Genomic DNA, 14,375 nt, shown 5'->3' with positions numbered 1-14,375 from the left:
AAAAATACTTCTTGTTAAAAGGAGTAATGCATGAAAGTGACAGGATGCTGGCTTTTGGAAACTATGTTCCATCTCTTCAAATTATCATCAGTGTATACTTAAGTGAACACCTTAATTTTCTAGTTACATTGAGATTCTCCTGGAAAACAATATTTCATCAGTCCATTAAATTGGGAACCACCACATACTATATCCATCATGGTAAATTTGGATGGTCCTTTAAATAAATACTAAAAGGCATTAGAAGTTTGTGATATTTAGGGAGGAGGCATAGCAGCACATTAGGAACAAAGAAGAAAGTAAGAAAAGTAAGATGTCCAGCACCTGCTGCAAGGGCAGTGATTTCTAGTAATGGTTGGTCATTGAAATACTTAAAAAGGGCCTTCCTTTATAAATTCCTTGTGAAATGCTTAATAGCACTGATTTTTTTTTACTCATTCACTTACTAAATATTAAATATTGAGCATTCATGTATTTTTAAATGGATATTGACAATTCCTTTTTTTTAAGATTTTATTTATTTATTTTTGAGAGAAAGAGACAGAGAGAGAGAATGCAAGAGCATGAGTGCAAGGGAGGGAGGGACAGAGGGACAAGCAGACTCCTGGTTGAGCAGGGAGCTTGATGTGGGACTTGATCCCAGCACCCTGGGATCATGACCTGAGCCTAAGGCAGACACTCAACAGACTGAGCCACTCGGGTGCCCCAAAATGTATACTGACTATCTCTTGACCACCTAACGACACACCAGGCCATCCAGTTTATCAAAAGGGAAAAACAGAGGACCACTAACTGTGGATAATGGTGAGAAAAAGAACAGGTGAGAAATGCAGCTATGAACTTCTTCCCAGAAGCTGATGAAACATCCTGTTCTCAGTGAATAGCGGTTGGTAGACAAAACTCTATTTATTTACTTACAACTGTGAATTTTATATCTAAGTTGACCACTTGAAGAATCATATTATACCATGTATGTGGGTTTTATCATGGATATGGGTCTTTGGGCATTCAAAATTATTTATGATACTAAAATTTCTTCAGTGTTAGTCTAGCTATGACATGGAGCAGCTCATGGATGGTCCAGAATGGTGGGAAAAGATCCTGGGAGGCAATAATTATGACCAAAACCTGAAATTATTATGCATTAATATTGAAGAAATGAATTAAAATATACCTAAATGAGGGCAAGAGGAAAGCTTCCAGGATTGGATAGTTAGTATTTCCTGGGGTTGGGGAGAATCATGTTTGTTAGTATGACCAATTTTTAAATCAGATTAAGCACAAAGGCACCAATTACATTTAAGTTGGATGGGTTTTCATTAGAAAAAATGGGGTAAATAATAATTCAATCTGAACTGAATCTCAGATCCAAGTGTATTAGTTTATGGTGAAGACACAGACAGAATATCTACTCACCCTCTTCATTTCCTGAAACTATGGAGTACACGATACTCTGGTTGATGGCTGCTGCAGAAATCACACCAACCATAGTCCCTCTGGTTGCAAGCTCACTCACTGGAGGGGGTCTGCAGGTTTAGAAAAGAGGATTCATTTTTTGTAGTCTATTTGTCATGACAGAGTTTTGAATTTACTAATAGAATATGCTAGTTCATGTGTGAGTGCATTTATTTGAATAATACATTTTCTGAAGTTTTCAAAGAAGTACCACATTAAGACTCCAGCCCTAACAAACTCTGTTCCCAATTATGCAAATGATCTTGGTTCTGAATGTCACCTGCATTATTTTTAATTTGAGATATAATTTAATTTCAGATACTATTTTATTACCTGCCAAACATCATACAAAATTCTTCCCACTTGTTTCTCTAAATTACCTTCTGAACTGAAAGCAACAGAAGGATATAATTTTCTACCTCCATTTGTAAAATAAAGTGCTGCTCTTATGTTGTTGCTGTTGGCATATTTAACCAATAGCTTCCAGATGACTCTTTCTAGTCCTTATTCTTGCTGTACTGTGAAGCTTTAAATGTACGAAAAATATTTGGACAGATGATGTCAAAACAGTCACATTTCTCTTGAACTCACTGATTTTGCCTACCTGTAGCCATGTTCTGTCCTCAGTACTATGATATTTACTTAATTTCCAAGTTATATTTTCAACAACACATCCGATTCTCAAAATCTTCATTTATTTTACAGTATTGGTCACTGTAACTAGGCTATCATAATTTTAATTGTAACCTAATCCAAATAATCTCACTTTTTTAATATACAGGTATTTATAGTACCCAGATCCAACAAATTAAAAAAGTTAGTAAATAGTCCAGTCCATCTATCGAGTGCGTCCAACTTCTCTAAGCTTCCGCCTCTTTCCTCAAACTGATAAGACAAACCCTACCATCATTTCCTCCATTGGCTTTTTCTTTTAATACTTACTCTTCTAATATTGCTCCTTATTTTTATCTCCATCCTCTCAGTCCTTCTAACCTGGATTACACTGTGCAATCGTATTGTGCCTTCATTGAACCCTTTTATAACAAATCCTGAACTGCAAACATATAGTCCAGAAAAGTAATTATATACAACTCTTTATAAACATGTTGTTCTTTTTGCCACCTCAGTGCATATGCCTGATTAAGTTACCGAAATGTGAAGCCACCTATTTTACAGATGCTCTAGCGGCTAAGGGCGGTCCATATATTCATCGCATATCCAGTAACAATTTTTTGCTAAAGAATAAGAACTAATCCATATAGCTTTGAATGAAAATGATGAAGTATGTATGTATGTACACATGTATTTCTGCCTTCTTTTATTACAGCGGATAACCACACACATCCTCCATACCCCATCTAAGCGGTTTGGGTAAGGCTGCCCACATCCCCAGGGTATGTGGATAGACACATTACCCATCTCTGACCACTGAGGGTGCTTTATCTTCTTTGGTCAGTGTTCATGTCTCATGTAAAAAAGTCTTGCCCAGAAATTTTATTTTAAGTACTAGAAAAACATTTTTTTTGCAAGAATTTCAATGCTGTTGGATGTTACCCTATGAGAAAGGTTGATCAGGTTCTTGCTGTTCATGATACCAACACAAATTAAATAACTAAAGGTTGAAAATAGGTCTCCTATACTTTGACTAATATTCTTTTTTTTTTTTTAAGATTTTTTAATTTCTTTATTCGACAGAGATAGAGACAGCCAGCGAGAGAGGGAACACAAGCAGGGGGAGTGGGAGAGGAAGAAGCAGGCTTGTAGAGGAAGAGCCTGATGTGGGGCTCGATCCCATAACGCCAGGATCACGCCCTGAGCCAAAGGCAGACGCTTAACCTCTGTGCCACCCAGGCGCCCCTTGACTAATATTCTAAATGCTGCTATACTTGAAGCTAGGTAAGCTTATCATTTCAGTTACTGAAACAAATTGTCTTTTATTTCTCCTTTATCTAGGATTTCGATTATTTCCAACCAAAAATGTATCCAGTAATTAACAAGAACATGTTTACATTAGAAAAGGATACTTTGCCTAGATAGACACTTCTAAAGTAACATATCTGAGATAATAATTATATTCTCTGAGCAATTTATTTACACATTGTCACAGTGTCAGTTCAGTGGAATACGGATGCCTTCAGTAACCTTGAGCAGAAAAGATAATAGTCTACCATATAAAGGAAGACATTCACAAAAGTGACACTAAGGTTGGTTTTGACGGACTGCTTTGATGATGAATAGATACATTCTTGTANACGGACTGCTTTGATGATGAATAGATACATTCTTGTACAATATTTTAGATTATAACAGAGACATTAAGACGATGTGCTGTTTGTTACATTGCTTAGTGATTGACTATGGTGGTTATGAAATCAAAAACCTGGAAAGGATTTAAAATCAGAGATATGGAAACAGGACAGTCTCTGAAATGGACCACAATAATGGCCCTTCCTGACATTTTGACCGTTGCCATATTGTTCTCCTCTCACAAGACAGCCAGCTTGCTTCTAATCAACAGAACACAGCAAAGAAAATGGAATGTCACCCCAGTAATTACATTACATAAGACTGTATCCTGCAAGTTCCCTCTTGCTAGGAGACTCTTAACTCTCTCCCTTGTTGGATTGAATGAAGGGGACACATGGAATTGCCCATTCGGCAAGATACTGAAGATGATGTGATGTCTGACCACCAGGCAGCAAGAAACTGAGGCTCTCAGTCCAACATCCCACTCAACTGATTCTACCAACAGNTCTAATCAACAGAACACAGCAAAGAAAATGGAATGTCACCCCAGTAATTACATTACATAAGACTGTATCCTGCAAGTTCCCTCTTGCTAGGAGACTCTTAACTCTCTCCCTTGTTGGATTGAATGAAGGGGACACATGGAATTGCCCATTCGGCAAGATACTGAAGATGATGTGATGTCTGACCACCAGGCAGCAAGAAACTGAGGCTCTCAGCCCAACATCCCACTCATAACTGATTCTACCAACAACCACATGAGCCTGGAAACACACCCTTCTCCACTCAAGCCTCAGATGAGACACTGGCCCTGGCCAACACCTTGATTCAAACCTGTGTGAGACAATGAAACACAGAATGCAGGTAACTGATTTCTGACCTACAGAACCTTCAATATGATATATGTGTTGTTTTAAGTCATTAACTTTGTAAAAATATTGTTATGTGCAAGAGATAACTGATACACCTTGATTTGAATGTTAAGAGCAATGAATTGTTAACTTATGACAGATCAATATACCATACAAATTAATTTTGATACAAGAAAACATACGTTAGCTATATTCTGGGATCACTTCCATAAATTTNATTAACTTTGTAAAAATATTGTTATGTGCAAGAGATAACTGATACACCTTGATTTGAATGTTAAGAGCAATGAATTGTTAACTTATGACAGATCAATATACCATACAAATTAATTTTGATACAAGAAAACATACGTTAGCTATATTCTGGGATCACTTCCATAAATTTAATTTCTTCTTGTGAAAGTAAACATTGCTTAAGTTGTTTACTTGTTTATCTTGTTACTACTCGTGAGATAAGAACTAAATTTTATACTTTCTGTAATTAGTTTCTTGATAAAGTACAGAAATAAGAAAGTCTGCAGCTCATGTACCTTCAGCTTTAACATTAGAAAAATGCCACCATTTATTTCAAACTTTAAAAACAACATTTTATTTATATTTTTAAACAATTAGGATGGAAATGATCAATACTGGAAAAAGTAAAGGGCATCATTTTAAAAGGAATTTAAATACTATGCATACCACTTAAAGCACTTAAAATTCTATTTGTTAGTAAATGTTTAAAACAGATTTACTTTCTAGACAAAATATCTCTTCATTAACCTTTGTCTTAATTGTTCCAACACACTTCTTTCTACCAGAATCAAAACATACTATAAAAATGCAATTTTCTCCTGGCTAGAATTAAATGAACCTCCATGGTAATGAGCCTTAGATCACACAATTTCAATTCTTTTCTATTTATTGCAAGGCAGATCCTGTTTTACTTCTGTTTTATACCCTGGAAAGTACCAGTTACGTGATTGGGCAAACTACATATTTCTTTAGGAGTCACATGTTACTTGAATACACAATGAAAGAGTTGGTGTAAATCAGGATCTATAAAGCTGCTGATAGCACAGAAAGGTAAGGAAATGGAATGATGTGGGCTGGGCATCCATTAAGAGGGAGCTGGGTGGACGGAAGGGCTCAGGCAGGCACTGATGCTCTATTTAATGAGGGCAACTACCATGTGATGTTGCCAGTGCAGTGTAAGTTTAAAATGGGAAAAAGGAAGTTCAAGTTTTTATGTGAATTCTATGAACTTTAGTATTTTGGAAGCCAGTGGAAATCTATTTTTTAAAGCATCATCTGACTTGGTTTGATCTATGGGCTGACAGCTTATGACTTTCAGAGTTCTGTTTATAAGGTATTTTCTGGTCCAGCCCCACTCTGAGTCTGATGTCATGTGATTTATCATTATCCCCCTACCTTCTGAGGAGTACGGGGAAAATCTATTGATTACTTTCAGAAGCGAAGAATTATGGCTAAATAAAGGATTCCTTAGAAGCTTTTTAAAAAAATGTTTTTCCCTTGCTTTCATTCGTATACTTGCAATTCATCTACTTTATAAGAAACAATATGTCAATAACCCTCTTCCAATTTAAACTTTTAATACCTCACTCAAAACAAATAGTTGTCGGGTGCCCGAAACTCAGGAATTCTGCTTTTTAAAGCTAGATTTACTGCCAATATAATTGAGAAAAAGCACTCTTCCAATAAAAAAGGCAGTTGGATCACACAGGACTCAGGAGTGGAGCTATACAGCTTTCCTATGAATCTTTAGACTAAGGCAAGAGATCAGCTGGGTTCCCCTCCCCAGAAGACAACTGCTAGCAACATGCTAAGGACAGTGGTTATAGCTTTAACCGATATGGACCTCGAACCTGGACAGACTCATGGTTTCACACTTGTAAAGACCTTCAGAGACTCTTTCACAAAGCTTGATCCGAAGTAGATTCGATGTGCATGTGTACCAACATACCCCGATGTAGCCCTGTCTCTTATTTATCCTCCCTGGGGCAACATTTTGGGCTTTATTGGCCATTTTAAACAAAACCCCAGATTCTGACTATAATTCCAAAATCACCTAAACTGGGGGTGCCTGGGTGGCTCAGTTGTTAAGCGTCTGCCTTCAGCTCAGGTCATGATTCCAGGGTCCTGGGATCGAGTCCCTGTTGGGCTCCCTGCTTAGCTCCCCCTGCTAGTGCACTCGTACTCTATCTCTCTCACGCGCGCATGTGTGCAAATAAATAAATAAATACGTAAAATCTTAAAAAATAAAAAAAGAAAAACAAAATAACCTAAGCTAATTCTTTTTTTAAAATATATTTTATTTTATTTTATTTTATTTTATTTTATTTTATTTTATTTTATTTGACAGAGATAGAGACAGCCAGCGAGAGAGGGAACACAAGCAGGGGGAGTGGGAGAGGAAGAAGTAGGCTCATAGAGGAGGAGCCTGATGTGGGGCTCGATCCCATAAAGCTGGGATCATGCCCTGAGCTGAAGGCAGACTCTTAACCGCTGTGCCACCCAGGCGCCCCACCTAAGCTAATTCTTAAACAAAGCATAAATAATATTTTAATTGAAAAAACTCAATTATGATAGATATCAAATTTACATTTTATTAGGTCATTAATCTTGCTATTTGCATTGTCCTTGTCCTTTCTAAATTTTACATGTAAAACAGCTGTATATTTCTTTTGATACCGCACTTTGGTTTTTAGAGCAGAGTTAGGTTATAGAAAAATTAAACAAAGTATAAACTCCTATATGTACTCTCACCCCCAGTTTGCTCTATTATTAACACCTGGCATTAGCATGGTGCATTCGTTAAAATTGACGAGCCAGACATGAAGCTTCACTCTTGCCTTGTAGAGTTCTATGGGTTTAGACTGACTTATAATGTCATATATCCACCATTACACTATCATACAGAATAGTTTGGGTGACCTAAAATTCTCCTTTTCTTCAGCTACCCACCCNCTAGGGTGTATGTATTCATTGGTTTCATTTATTATTCACATTAATAGAATTTATCTGATCTTCTTTAGTCATTGGCTCTCAAAGTTTAGAAAATTACCTGAAGAATTTATTAAAAATTTCAGATATTTTTCCGNAATATGTACTTAAGCTTCCCCTGTATCTTTTGGTGGTTTTATTCTTTTTATTGCTCAATCACATTACACTATAAATGTATGACAAAGNAATATGTACTTAAGCTTCCCCTGTATCTTTTGGTGGTTTTATTCTTTTTATTGCTCAATCACATTACACTATGAATGTATGACAAAGCTGCATTTCAGTAAGAAGAAAGTTGATCAAAATAACTTCAAGCCTGTTGTTTAGAAATAAATCTTTGCAGATAAAGTGCGACCCAGAAAAGTTAACTGCTACAGAATTTATATGCAAAATACTTACAACATAAGTTTCTTATGGATATATAAATTAATTCATAGATATCTGTTTAACATTTCAAATTTTTTTTCTGAAAATATAGATTACAATAAATCTGTCTCAATTAAATACACTTTAACATATCTGAATCCTCTGAAAAATGACTATGCTAAAATAACAGACTTTGCAGTTCTCAAATGGTAGACCCCATCTTTACAGTATAAATATAGATGAAACAATTATTCTACAATTTAAAACCTACTTTTATTTTTGGGTTCAAGAAGTAACAATAAAAGTAAATGTTGTGTGTGTCACATAAAGCTCCTAATTATTTTAAATGTCATGCAGTTTAGGATATGAAAGTGTTTGTAAATAGATGCTATAAAATTTCACTGGGACTCAATCTGGTTCTATTGCTTTCTTTCTACTGAGAGACGAATCTAATTTATTTTGACATGTTTGAATTCAATATATTTGCAAATCAGTGTCAATTAAAGAACTGTTTTTATATCTACTATGAGGGAATTTAATGAAATGGGAAGAAAAAAAAAAGCATCCACCAGAACTCCTATTATTTGTAACCTTGGAGCAATTGCATCAGGGTGTTCTGATTTTACTTATTTAACCAAGAAAGTCAGTTTTATTTAAAAAGACATGAATCAGGAGAGAAATGCCAGCTTTCCCAGAATTTTTAGGATGGATTGTAGATTAAAAAAAATTAATAAAGGATGAAATGGTTAGACCCTGTATTTTTTACATCTTTTCCAAGGCATGCTTGTTATTTTAAGAGTTTTGCATCTTTCTGATCCATGAAGCATCCTTATCTTGAAAACATGAAAACTGATGCCCTGAGTAGTAAACTATTTCTCAAGTCCAGAGAAATATCTGAAGCTAGATCTGCACCCTAGGGTGTATGTATTCATTGGTTTCATTTATTATTCACATTAATAGAATTTATCTGATCTTCTTTAGTCATCGGCTCTCAAAGTTTAGAAAATTACCTGAAGAATTTATTAAAAATTTCAGATTTTTTTCCACATCATGCTTAAAGATTCTGATTCAGGGGGTCCATAGTCAGACCCAGGAATATAATTTATAAAATTCTGGCTTAATGGGGTGCCTGGGTGGCTCAGTCATTAAGCGTTTGCCTTCAGCTCAGGGCATGATCCTGGAGTTCTGGGATCGAGCCCCACATCAGGCTCCTCTGCTGGGAGTCTGCTTCTTCCTCTCCCACTCCCCCTGTTGTGTTCCCTCTCTCGCCGGTTGTCTGTCTCTCTGTTAAATAAATAAATAAAATCTTAAAAAAAAAAAAAGAATTTACTTACTACCTATGTGATCTTGCAAAAATTCTTATCTTCCCTGTTTTTTTTTTTTTATCTGTAAAGTGGACATTACCTACTTTAGAAGATGATGGAGTGTACTAAGGGACATAATGTGGACAAAAGTCTCTCCTTAAACTTAGCATAGAGTAAGTACTGCATAAATTATGGTTTTATTAATAAACTATTTTATGGGCTCTACTTCTGGAAGTTTAGCATAAATATTATACTGATATACAAGTTTGTCTCACTGGCAGGAGGAACAACAACAAAAAAAAACCTTGAACACTTTTAAGTTGAATACTTTCAAGCAAAGAAAACGACCATCAAGACAAAAAGGCAACCTACTGAGTGGGTAGAAATACTTGTAAATGATATATTCATAAGGGGTTAATATTCAAAATACATAAAGAACTTCTACAAGTCAACAACAAAAAAACGAAATACTCCAATTTAAAAATGGGCAAATAAATAGACATTTTTCCAAAGAAGACATCCAGATGACCAACAGGTGCTGGAAAGATGTTCAACACCACTCATCATCAGGGAAATGCAAACCAAACCCATGATGGGATATCACCTCACACAGCTTGGAATGGCTGGTGTCAAAAAAGACAAGAAATAAGAAGTGTTGGTGAGGATGTGGAGATAAAGGAAGCCTCATGCACTGTTGGTGGGAATGCAAACTGGCGGAGCTGCTCTGGAAAACAGATGGAGTTTCCTCAAAAAGTTAAAAGTAGAAATACCATATGATCCAGTAATCCCTCCACTAGGTATTTGCCCAAAAGAAAATAAAAACACGAGTTAAAAACGATATGTGCACCCCTATGCTTACCACAATATTATTTGCAATAACCAAGATAGAGAAGCAACAAAAGTGTCCATCGATAGATGGATAAGGAAGATACTATGTACATAGTATATGCAACAGAATATTACTCAGCCATAAGAAAGAATGAAATCTTGCCATTTGCAACAACATGGATGGGTCTAAAGGGTATTATGCTAAATGAAATAAGTGAGACAGAGAATGACAAACACCATATGATCTCACTATATGTGGAATCAAAACAAAACAAACAAAAAAACAAAAACAGAAATTCAGACTCATAAACACAGAGAATAAACTGGTCATTGTCAGGGGGAGGGAGGTGGAGGGGGGCAAAAAAGCTGAAGGGGATTAAGGTACAAACCACCAGTGATAAAACAAATAAATTACAGAAATGAAAGTATAGCACAGGGAATCCAAGCAACAATACTGTAATAATGTTGCATGCTGAGAGATGGTGACTACACTTATGGTGACGACTGAGTGACGCACACAGTTGTCAGATTACTCGGTCCTACACCTGAAACTAACATAATATTGTATGTCAACGATCCTTCCATGGTAAAAATGAAAAGAAGCAACTTTATTTAAAATGCTAACAAACACATACAAATGAAATATGTGTAATTATACATATAACATATTAGAGATCTTTGTTCTTTGATGCATGTCTCTGTGGAAGTGGGGTTTTAAAATTTTATGTATATACTCGTTTACTGTGATAAAAATAATATGATAAAAGCAAACATAAAAAGATTGTTACTTAAAAAGTAGTAGGCAAGATGATCAAATACTTATTATTCTGGGGGTCAAAAAACTTGGTAACTATTTATTTATTTATTTATTTATTTATTTATTTATTTATTTATAGAGAGGAAGAAGGGGGAGGGGTAGGGGGAGAGAGAGAATCTTAAGCAGGCTATGTGCTCAGCACGGAGCCTGATGCAGGGCTCAATCTCACGAAACCAAGATCATGAGCTGAGCTGAAACCAAGAGTTGGACGCTTAACTGACTGAGCCATCCAGGTGCCCCAAAACTTGGTAACTTTAAAAAATTATTTTCAGAATTCAGAATCCAAAGTTAATTTACTCTCTTTATCAGACCTTATACTGCGAAAGGAGCAGAAAAGTTAAGTTTACCTCTCCAAATAGTGAAACTGGTGTGTAAACATCTAGCCATTCTTTTTGAAGTCTTCTCATAATCCCAACATTTTAAAGTTATAAAATGACAGGCATAAGTACCCCCTTCGCAGCAAGTTAAATGATCTCACTGAATTCTATTAATACTTACATAATATCTCCATAAACTTATCTGCTAAAGAATATATGAGAAAAAAATTGAATACTTTTAATAAGTAATGTTGCTCTTGGTTAATACTGCAGATTATGTCTTAAGCACTAAGATTTTCTCTTTCTAGTTCTCAGTCACAGAACAATTTTACATCTGAAATGGGGATAATATTTTTCTTTTTTCTATTTTTTATACCTTTAAATACATAGACCTTTTCTGTCTTCATTCAAAAATAACAACCAGGGTGTGGAATTGGTATAGTAGAGGTGGGCTCTGAATCTTAAAAAAACAACAATCACAAAATCATTTAAAATTCAGTAAGTTTACTTATAGAGGTTCACTCACTCATTCAATAAACACTTATTGAATACATACCATGTGCCTGGCATCCACTAGGCAATAAAAATACAAAGACAGGAGAGAAGAAATGGATTGTGCATTCATAAAGCTTATAGCCTTACAGGCAAACCAGAGAGTTATGTGAAAAATTATAGTAAAATGTGGTAAGCATATTAATATTAGATTCCCGATTATACGTTCAATAGTAAACATGGTGTTCACCATTTATATTTTATGTCCCTCAGATACCTATAAAGTAACTGTGGAATCAGGGGCTGTGGAATAAGGGGTCAGATACCTATAAAGTAACTGTGGAATATGCTAGACGAAGCATATTCATTTCTGGCAGATCAATCTACTTACTGAAGATAGTCTACAATGTGTATATATATACTTAGGGATGATCTCTAAGGAAATAGTTTCATATTTTGGCTCATTTACCTACTTAGGGGTGGCTCTTTCTCCATAATAGATGAATTTGTGCATTTGAACTTTTGAAAGGCATGACAGCAAGTTTAAAACAGGACCTCTAATGCTTTAATTTGTTATTTTCTCTTGATTAGATTCAATACCTTTGGTATGAAATAGTCATATAAAGATGAGAAATCACCATAAATCTTGAAATCTATTAAGATAGTCATACAAAAAACATCAAAAAAGGGAAAAGAATGCATATATAGAGCATTTGATATTTCTATTTAATTCTACTTTGATAGCTGAATAAATGCACTACATCAAATATATGACTAAATAATAAAATATAGGCATAAAATAATAAAAACACACATTCAAGATCTCCAGAATTTTTAGGAAAGAAAGAAGTCATTTTTTTTTTCATTAAGTGTTGTTCATACCTTAGAAAAATAGTGCACTAGTGCCGTTTATGAAGGAGGGTATATCATCAGTATTCAAGACTGTATTAGATAAATTTGTCACTATTTAGAAAGTGGGGGAACTTTATTTTCATTTAAATTTTTGCTGAAGAGGTTGTAATATATACCTTATTTCTAGGCTTACTTTTTATTATGATCAGGATAACTATAAACAAATTCTTTACTTAGCACAATCACTTGGTTATTAAGCCAAAGACAATGAAGCAAAAAGTGGTAAAAAAAATAGTTTTCTGGTTATCCTTAAATATTTAAAATGATGAAATATTTTATTTTTTATATTTTTAAAGATTTTATTTATTTCAGAGAGAGAGAGTGAGCGAGAGAGAACATGAGCAGGGGCAGAGGGAGAGGAGAAGCAGACTTTCCACTGAGCATGGAGCCCCATGTGGGGCTCAATCCCAGGACCCTAGGATCATGACCTGAGCCGAAGGCAGATGCTTAACTGACTGAGCCACCCAGGTGCCCCAATGATGAAATATTTTAAACATAATTAAAATAAGGAACTTACTCTAAGATACATATCTGATCTCAGATTTAACTAATTTTTAAATATTTTTGTATTTGCTTTTTAAAAAAAATTACAGATGCCATCAACAAAATGAAAAGGCAACCTGTGGAATGGGAGAAAATAATCGCCAATAAGGGGTTAATATCCAAAATATCTTTAAAAAAATATCTATTTAAAAAGTGGGTAGAGGGACTATTGGGCAAAGTAGGTATTTTTCCAAAAAAGGCATCCAGATGTTCAGCAGACACATGAAAGGATGCTCAACATCACTCATCATCAAGAAAATGCAAATCAAAACCACACTAATATATCACCTCACAACTGTCAGAATGGCTAGAATAAAAAAGATGAGAAATAACAAGGGTTGGCAAGGATGCGGAGAAAGGGGAACCTTCATGCACTGTTGGTGGGAATGCAAACTGGTGCAGCCAGTTTTCCTGGAGGTTCCCCAAAAAATGAAAAGCCGAATTACCAAATGATCCAGCAATGCCACATCTGGGATATATATACAAAAGGAAAGAAATCACTGTCTTGAGTAGTTATTTGTACCCCCATATCACTGCAGCCCTGTTTACTTAGCCAAGACATTGAAACAACCTAAGTGCCCAGTGATGGATGAAAGGGTAAAGAAAACATTTTATATATTCTATTATATATTATACACATGTAATTCAGTCATAAAAAAGAAGGAAATCCTGCCATTTGCAACAACATGGATAGACCTAGAGGATATTATGCTAAGTGAAATAAGTCATGTAGAGAGGCACAAATACTGTATGATCTCACTTATATGTGGAATCTTAAAAAATCCTAACTCATAGATACAGAGAACAGATGCGTGTTTGTCAAAGTCAAGGGGGTGGGGTGGGAGTGGCTAAAATGGGTGAAGGTGGTCAAAGGGTATAAACTTCCAGTCTTATTTGAAAGTTGCTAAGAAAATAGCACTTGAAAGTTCTCATCACACACACACACAAATTATAGCCATATGAGGTGGTAGATGTTAACTAAACATATTGTAATCATTTCATAATACAGACATATATCAAATCATCATGTTGTGCACTTCAAACTATTACAATGTTACATGTTAATCATATCTCAGTAAACCTGGGGAAAAAATATATCTAGGTCTCCCCTACCCAGTTCCTTTATCCGTTCCCAGTTATTAAAATTGGAACAAAGTTTAAAAAGCCTGAGAGACTGTTTTGACAAAAAAACTTTGTGTCAAAATTTCTCCATAAATAT

The 14,375-nt window shown here is 35.2% G+C and overlaps 1 protein-coding gene across 1 annotated transcript in view; it reads right to left on the bottom strand.

Moving 5' to 3' along the window:
• Positions 1-14,375, bottom strand: part of PCDH15 (protocadherin related 15) — a 1,685,023-nt gene that overhangs the window by 142,577 nt on the left and 1,528,071 nt on the right. The window contains exon 26 of the mRNA XM_034662367.1: positions 1,417-1,526. Within this exon, the coding sequence (XP_034518258.1) occupies positions 1,417-1,526 (110 nt within the window). The remainder of the gene's footprint in view (positions 1-1,416; positions 1,527-14,375) is intronic.

The sequence above is a fragment of the Ailuropoda melanoleuca genome, chromosome 6 (genome assembly GCF_002007445.2).
Source record: "Ailuropoda melanoleuca isolate Jingjing chromosome 6, ASM200744v2, whole genome shotgun sequence".
Classification (NCBI taxonomy): Eukaryota; Metazoa; Chordata; class Mammalia; order Carnivora; family Ursidae; genus Ailuropoda; species Ailuropoda melanoleuca.
Note: the sequence above shows the minus strand (reverse complement) of the source record. Positions and strands in the feature narration are given on the sequence as shown.